This window comes from Plasmopara halstedii (genome assembly GCF_900000015.1).
Source record: "Plasmopara halstedii genome assembly, contig: Scaffold_262, whole genome shotgun sequence".
In the NCBI taxonomy this organism is placed as follows: Eukaryota; Oomycota; class Peronosporomycetes; order Peronosporales; family Peronosporaceae; genus Plasmopara; species Plasmopara halstedii.
In genome coordinates this window covers 1,191,246-1,199,597 of record NW_020187183.1, presented here as the reverse complement: position 1 = coordinate 1,199,597, position 8,352 = coordinate 1,191,246, and the positions used below count along the sequence as shown (strand labels likewise).

The 8,352-nt window shown below is 45.1% G+C and overlaps 3 protein-coding genes across 3 annotated transcripts; 1 reads left to right on the top strand and 2 right to left on the bottom strand.

Moving 5' to 3' along the window:
- Positions 1 to 1,140: 1,140 nt before the first annotated feature.
- On the bottom strand, positions 1,141 to 2,193 carry PHALS_04701 (uncharacterized protein; the record flags this gene model as incomplete). Its single annotated transcript, XM_024722566.1, has 1 exon — positions 1,141 to 2,193. The coding sequence occupies one exon, from the start codon at positions 2,191 to 2,193 to the stop codon at positions 1,141 to 1,143; it is 1,053 nt and encodes a 350-aa protein (XP_024573630.1).
- A 1,439-nt stretch (positions 2,194 to 3,632) lies between these two features.
- Positions 3,633 to 6,530, bottom strand: PHALS_04700 (uncharacterized protein; the record flags this gene model as incomplete). Its single annotated transcript, XM_024722565.1, has 1 exon — positions 3,633 to 6,530. One exon carries the CDS (start codon positions 6,528 to 6,530, stop codon positions 3,633 to 3,635), a length of 2,898 nt encoding a protein of 965 aa, XP_024573629.1.
- A 104-nt stretch (positions 6,531 to 6,634) lies between these two features.
- PHALS_15042 (uncharacterized protein) lies at positions 6,635 to 7,730 on the top strand. Its single transcript, XM_024722564.2, has one exon. The coding sequence runs from the start codon at positions 7,214 to 7,216 to the stop codon at positions 7,622 to 7,624; it is 411 nt and encodes a 136-aa protein (XP_024573628.1). The 5' UTR covers positions 6,635 to 7,213; the 3' UTR covers positions 7,625 to 7,730.
- The last annotated feature ends 622 nt before the right edge of the window (positions 7,731 to 8,352 follow it).

The window sequence follows — 8,352 nt, the reverse complement described above, 5'->3', positions numbered from 1 at the left end:
AGCATCACGAGTCACTGGACGGCGGTCGACCCGGTCGTCACCGCCCGCCACCGACTCTAACGATGAGAACGGTGACGTCCACTATCATGTGGAACGTCTTGTTGAACGACGTATGTCGGTCTCACCAACATTTTCAGCCGGTCGTCACCAGGGTCAAACCCTATCTGGTGAAGTGGCGGGGACATCCCGATTCCGAAAACTCGTGGGAGCTTGAGGCGCCACTTCGGCAAGATTGCCCAGTCGCCGTGGACGCTTTTGATCGGAAAAATCAGGATGTCCCGCGTCATCAGACACCCCGCGCTTCCCGGTAATAGCCAGGGAAGTAGAAGGGCCATGAGCTGAGCTCGAGCAGTGGCCCTGAGCTTTTGCGGTCAAAGACACAGAGCTCGCGGGAGCATTAGGGGGTAACCCATACGTTGCAGGGCGACAATCCGAAGGAAGTCGACAGCGTACCTTGCGTTTGGCAAACAGAAATCCGAGGTGTCGCTTGACACGCACGTCCACTTCCTTGTGGCTCGACTGTAGGTTATACAGTGAGGAAAGTTTCCGGAGCCGTTGCACCCATCGTTAAATGAGCGCTTCGTCATCTGCGCGCTTTCGCCAGGGGCGAGCACTACAGGTACTGTCCGCATTGCGGGTACACGAGAGCCACCTCGTTGAGCACTCAAACGAATGCAATGAGCTTCCAACGGAAATTCTTGTGGAAACAAGAAACGAGCTCGAAGAGCCTTCCGTTTAGCAAGTTCATCTTCCGTTCTGGTCGGGGGAGGGGCGATGATGTGGACGCGTAACGATCGAGTTACCGCGTCCTTTGCTTCCACAGCGGGGTCCGCTAGGCGGAAGCCATATTCCACACGAGGATCAATGACCGGCCGTGGATCGTCGCGCTTTAGAGCCGCCCTATGGGCAGCTTCAAAAAGGGGTAGAGTTTTATAAACAGCCAATGCGATTGCGGATGCAAACTATTCTAAACGTCTTTTGTTCGGTCAAACGCTGCCGATAGTGGCGTAACATCACCGACATGAGAGTACCGCTTGCCTTCCTATGATGAAAAAATTAATCATTCTTTAACTTAACTTTTAAATCAGATGAGTTTGTGTTAAGTTGTCATATGATACAAATATGACCAATTTTGCTATTTTATATGCTCTTGGATGCCGTCTTCATGGCTTGCAAAGTTGGTGCGCGATGAAGGTCACGCCAAAGCTTTACAATGGCCCACGTTTGACCTTTTATCCTAAGACGCTGAGCTTGTTCAGCTGCACGACTAAGCCCAGAGTGCACGATTTTATTTTCTAACAGTAAATGTGCCAAGTGAGGATCGCCCTGAGTTTCCACCATCGCCAAGTCCATCAGTACTTGTTGGAGGCTATTCTGACCCTTTAATTTACCATTACCCACTAGAAATTTAGCAGTGGGAGCGAACAATTCGAGTCGAAGAGCTTGCAACTTCGTTTCACGCTCGCAATTAAGTTTCACATCTCGTTGTCTGCTTGGTTTCAAGCTCAAAATGCCCACAGCTAGACGTCGATCAGTCTGTATCTCATTTGGGAGACCTTGAGTAAGATAAAATGCTACTAATTTGTCCAATGCTAGCCCCACTATTGCATTCACAATGGCTCGCGCTTGACTCCCTACTACCTCAGCCGTTAATTGTAGTTTCGTTTTCGCTTGAGGTATCGGGTGCACATTGTAAAGCTGTTTAGCTGGTGAAGAGTGTAGCCATTTAAAATTATAGACACACCATGGTGACACAGCTCGGGCGTGATTGACAGAAGCCTTGTGCTTGTCTTCAATCTCTTTTGAGCGTTTAGCGTTAGCGTAAATGGTCTCCAGCTGACGCCGAATATCGCTCAAACACACAGTGCGATCTCGTTGACGAGAGCACAAAAAGTCTTGCAAGGTCAAACCATCTCTAGAAATTGATATGCAGGCCAATTGAGTATGCAGCACCCGCAACCACGGACGCTTTTCAAGATATCCGTCGGTTTTTTCCAATGCAGATAGCACGTCCGCTTTTGAAAACATTTTCTTTTCAAATTGTGTCATTTCTTCATCTTCAAATGACTTCAAGTCTAAACGCTGGTTGCGCTTACGCTTACAAAGTTGATAAAAGACTGACTCGATGAGTGTGACATCCAGCGCTAAGGAATCGTCAAGATCACGCCAATCTTTTTGAAAGTTAGAAGTCATGTCACAACGTAAGAAACTATTCGTGAAGAGCCACTAGTGTCCGTTCAAGCAACACTCGGCAATCATCTCGCAAAATGGAAAATTTACTGCTTGATACGTTTGGAAAAGAGGAGGAAGACAACATGCTTCACCCTTAAATTCACAATCATAATGGCCTTGGGTGCTTTTCAAAGTATTCATCAGATGAACGAACGAATGGACAATGCCCAGTGGCCGAAATTGCATGGAGTATTAGCGGCCACTTTAAGAGCTACAATGTCATTGTGTAGCGAATCGTTAAAAAATTTACGATTTGGAGGGATTCGACTGGAATTATGGGTGGCTTTTGTGTCCACTGTAAAGATCTACTTTACTCCAATATTTGGCATGGTTCACTACGTTGTACGCTGTATTGTACGCACTCAAGTTGCGATCTCGTCCTAAGTCTCAGACACAAAGCTTGAGCTGTGATGACGCCGACATGGAAACGATACATTTATGCAGATTAAGGCTATGTCTTCAAAGGCATCATGTGATAAGCATTCCTGCATCCTTCGTTGCATCTTTCACTAGTGAGTGTTTGCCACAGTTCGACATTTCATTACTAGAGCTCCCGTTTTTATTGCAAACAACATGATTATGCTTATTTATGTCGCTCTTCCAGTGGCTTTGACAAGCAGGTCATTTAGCACTTTATTCGTCTACAGCACTATATTTCACCAAAACGAAGGCAGTAAGGAGCATCGGCATTCTTAAGTTGCACGACTTCTAAATCACTGGACATATCGCAGTCAAGAGCTCGATATTTTGCGAACGTTGCATTAGCAACGTTCAGATGCACTCTCAAGTCTTTTGACCCGTAAGCAGCAACATTTCTAGCAGTACCTTACAACCTTTTTTGCTATTATTGTGTGGCTTTCGCACCATCTTCAAGGTGTGATTGTCTCAAACCTTTCATCTTTCTAAAAGCTCATTTCAAGAAATCATGGTCCGATTTGTTCAACATGTACCAGCTGTCGATCAAAGTGCGCGATGATTGCATGACGTCATCCCTGAGCTCTTCTTGAAGAAATCATCAAAGTTTACACTTCTGTCGATGATTCCGAGGCACTTTTTATACTGAAAATCATGACATTCATATGGTAACGCTCACATCTTTCCAAAGTCGCGTACCAAGTGCAAGTACAAGGGACGCAAGCATCGTCAGACAGCATGGTCGACCTCCGGCTTTATCGCGAGCTCATTTGAACATCTCGATTTTTCACTGTTGTAGATGCTGCAATTTCGCTTAAGATTTTGGCCCGTGAGCTTGATCGTCTTTGGGCCTTTGGTGGCGCAGAACAACTTGACGAAAAGTTTAATAAGAATTTTAATAGCAAAGCTTACAAAGTGAGTAACGATTGTTAAACTGCAATGAAGAATGTGGTGGTGAATAAAGTTTGGCAACGATTGAGCAAGAATTAATCCGTGAAGTCAAAAACGGAGCTGTTGCATATCGAAGTAGGAAAGAGACCAGTTTTGACCTTACGTTGGCGCTGAATCACTGATACCAGCGAATCTTTTTGAAGTGTTGATTCATTCTTTTCCTTTGAAGTCTGCAACAGTCCCGATGCCCGTCGTGTCCACACTGGAGTCGCAGGAGATAATTTCTTGGGCGTCAGATTGAGTGAAGGCGATCGACGAAATAGATCAAAAGTGAGTTTAGATCTCGTAGGCGTTTCCAGTAGCTCTTTGCTCTGTTTAATGCGCAGAGGCGTCGGTGGTGGCGAACCAGAAATGATATCAAACATAGTCGTTTGTTGCAAGACTGCATCCGTCGTCGTATTACAGATGGACTTCTTTTTGCGCTTCCACGGCATCGCAGAATTAATTTTCTGGTCAACATCAACCTTAGTGGTACCAATTGTTTCCACGTTTGTGCCTGTAATATCTTGAGAAATATGCAGATCGTCATTGCCATTATCACGACAAGTCACATTCATCGTCACGACCGTACTTAATGACCCAGTGACCTCGGTGGCAGTAGCTCTTTTCTCGCTGACATCACGCTTTTTATAAAGATTTGAACTCGCGAATTGTGTGTCAAACTCTTCGACAAGTTGACGAGTTCGCTTTAAAAGCCGTACCACACTAGACGATGATATGGAATCATTCGGACGAATTGCAATGGGCGAAGATCGGCAAGCATCCTTTCTATCTGGCACCGATACGAATGATTTCTGTATCATAGACTTTCCAAATGTTTCTTTTGTGCTTAATGGGTCGGAGGCTGAAGCGAGCGATTGGATGTGAGACTGAAAGTCATCATCCGAGTCATCAAGCAACGAGCAAACATTTTTCAGTGGTTGAGCACGATTAAGACGAGGAACATTGCTTCTTGCAGCTTTCGAAGCTCGGAGATCGACACTCGTAACTTTGTTCGTCACAGTCACTGACTCCAACAGGTCACGCTGATCTGACCCCTCAAACGATTTCAATATCTTCTCAATCATTAACACAGACTCCACAAGGTCGGGAGTGAGCGCATTAATCTGTGAGTGAAATGCAACATATACTCGAAGAGCACACAGCAGCAACCGAGATGAACTACCAGGCATTAGTTTCAAAATAGATGCACCGTTTGCAGCCGAATCTTTCATTAAAAGACCCAATAAAAGCGATGTACACCCTCCGAGAATTACATCTTCTGGATTCCAGTCGTCGTCTTCGTCAATAAGGATTACTTGAGCTTCACTTCCTTCAATCAAATGCTTAAACGACTGAACTTTAGACAGGAAAAACTCCACAAAGAGAGCACAAGCACTATGTTCTGCCAGATTAGTACCTTCAATCCGGCACACAGATACTTCGGCCAATGCAACGCGGTTCTCTTCGCTAAATTCGATGCAGTTCACAAGCACACTTAGCAGCAACAAGCACGCGTCGAAGCCCCAACTTTTCTGCATCCATGACTCCTCCGCTGATGCAGCTTTACATAGGCTTGAAAATGCACTTACTAAAATCTGCATACCGTCAAGTGCATGTATATTACTCGCTGCCTCGCTTTCATGATGCGTCAAATTGATAAGCACACGTATAGTTGACAGCAAAACTTCGACTGCTAACGATAGGCTCGATGGCGCAGCGTTCCACATCCTCTGTGCTTGCATATACCAGCTCAGATCACTCAGTAGCTTAACGAGTTGTAGTAACACGAAAAACAGATTTTGCTGTTTTGACAAGTAGTGCTTCACATCCACTGCTTGACATGCTGCTTGACCCAATAAATTAAGCACCAAATTAACAATATGCAACGAGCGCATGTTCTGTTTTCCCACGTCGTTCGCTACTGTCGTTGATAGCACATTCTTGAGCCCTTGAACTTGTCTGATGAGTTCATAGGTCAATATATTGAGCCCTCCAGTCCGCATCAGCAGACACTTTCTTTCAAAAATGCCAACAACGTCACTTGATTGCTGCCTATGTGGTGGCATTAAGTTAAACAAAGCACTTGCATTTGGTTGCAGTAACTTAAGCAGGGAGGCACAGAGCGCACTAATTACCGAAACGTGCAACTCTTCTCCAGCATGAAATACCTCGTGATCTTGCAAAAGCTTCTCCAACTTCATCCGACACATTGCATCCATATCCTGCATCGTTGACACTTCGTAAGTTGACCTTAAAAGTGTCACCTTTTCGTCAATCTGTTTTCTCTTCAAGCATCTTTTCACCGATGTTCTCGTGTGTGACACTATCGTATCTTTCTTCTCGTCTCTTTCTCCTTGTATCTCCTGCTTCAAAGCATGTACGATTGCAGTCAGCACTTGATTGTCAAAATAGTCCTCAGCAGCACAATGTGACAAAAAATAGACCAATACGGCCATCGAGAGTCGAGCCGTCTCTTCTTCAGGCGCCGTTGTGAGTCTGAAAAGCAGCAGCTTTTTCATTTGACCTCTCACTCTTGACAGCGAAATTATTTGAAGGATCTGTGGTTCTTGTATCAAATGTAACAGCTCGAGAAGGCTTCGAGTTTGCGCATGGTGCATTCTGGGTGCGTGACAAGATTCTAATAATCCGTCAAGCAGGTACGACACGTGGTCCAACTTGGCTGCTAAACGACCGTCTTCTTGCAATACCATCGTACTCTGTAAAACTTCTTTTGTTTCATGTTCAACGCTTGAAAAATGGTCCACATGTGCATGCTGGCGACCGTAAAGTGCAAACTTGCAGCGCACGGCGTCGGGACTCAGTCGCGGTATCTGGTCATCAATTATGGAAGCGCCACCGCAAGCAATAGAAGGAGAAACGTTGATGTTGGATGAGGAATTCTCGTCGGTGGTAAGTCGCGGACGTCTGTGCGAGTTTGAAGATGATGCCATGCACTTTGTCTGCAATTCGAAAATCTTAGATTTGAGTGCGCAAGGTTTGGGATTCGATTTATATTTAGGTTTGTAAATTTGTCGTATACTTAGTATCCTGAGCGTTTGATAAGAACTTAAATTCGCTTTTCACCGAATTCTAGTAGACAACCAGCTCTGCTCAGGTCATGAGGGTTGAGAGACTAGCATTGGCCATGTGAGCTTGAGGATGTCAGCCAGCCAAGTGATGAGTGCAAGTTTTATAATCATTATGATGCACAGACCGAGAGGATGTCTTTTGCATCAACATCCTCGGTCATGTACATTTAAGCTACTTACATTTGATATAAGCTAGTAAAACTTTCTAAACTTGATCAGTGGTAATTTGATAAGGTCAATATTTGAAGCGAGCTCTGTAACTCAAAAACTCTCTCTCTGCATGGTTATCTTCATTATGACATTCAAGGCTGTACGAAGTGCGTCAGCTTCTCCACCTGCTGTAGGTCATCTGTCATCAACGATTTCAGCATAGGCTCATCATCGCGGGGGTCATATAAGTGAGCAGTGCGATCAAGTAACTAGCTTGGCTACTGCTTTGCAAATTTTGCTGGCTTCAATGACGTACAACATTTGCTCCATATAGCTATTGCTACCAAAATTTGGCTTTGTGTAAATCTTTACACTCTGTGCTGGCTTCTATCTGGATGTGTATAACCGCCGCTGCATTGCACAACTTAGCACGATTGCAACTCGATCCATCCTCCGAATTATTGGTTGTGGCTCCCAGGCATACCTGCTTCTTTCATCGGTCGTTTAAGGCCGCTGGCTTGCTCCTCAGATCGGAAGCCCTAAGAAGCGTTTATCCTTCGACTAAACACGCTGGCAAAACACTTGCCCGTAGCACGGTCTTGAAGCAATATTCTCTGTCTGACGTCTGGCATCCTCGCGGGCAGTACAGGCACCAGTTTTGTCACAGGACATCGCACTGGGGAATGGTCCATTATCCATCACTATGCCTTACTGTATTCCGTTCCCATGTTCTTGATGTCGCCGCTGCCAAATCGCGTTTTCCCGACAAGGACAGACTTGTACCTAAGCCCTGCTTCTCGATATAAATGTTTACAAGCGTGTTATATGCGGTCTTTTCGATTACCCTTAACTTCTACTGAAGAACCTTCGCTCTCGTTGACTCACCCACAATTTGCAATTTGTATGCGCTGCACTTGGACAATAGGAAATAAACCTGTTCTTAGTTATGAAACCCCATGTAGCTATTATGTGCTACGCTTCGCCATTACATGGAGGTGTAACTTCTGCGTGCATTGTAGCGTTTTACTAAAAAGATTGTAGTATAGTGCAGCGGGGCTGCCGTAGCTCTTTGCTTAAGCTAAGGTCACCGATCTTACGCTCTATACCAGAACTAGTACGAGTGTAGCAAATCGCAATCCACTCCCTCCAAGAGTACCTAAAACAAGGCAAATATACTCTTCCGTTCAAAATTGAAACTGTATTTACTGTTATATCAGCGGCAGAGCCGCCCATATCTGGAACCTTAGGTTTTCCTAATCAAACAGTAGAGCCAAATTAAATTACATAACTACTGGCAAGCCCGCCATATTGGCTTCTTGTTATGGTGTAGCCTCACCATTGTGTGATTACACCAACTTGTGTTATTCCCACCTTTGCACAGTCACATCATCTGGGATGACCCACCCCTGTATTCCAGGGTACATGCAACCCCGTTACACTCCGGGTACGTGTAATTCCTGTTACACTCTTCCCCATCAAAATTATGAATACCCCCGATTCACATTTAAGTGATGCCTCATACGGGGCTCGCGTG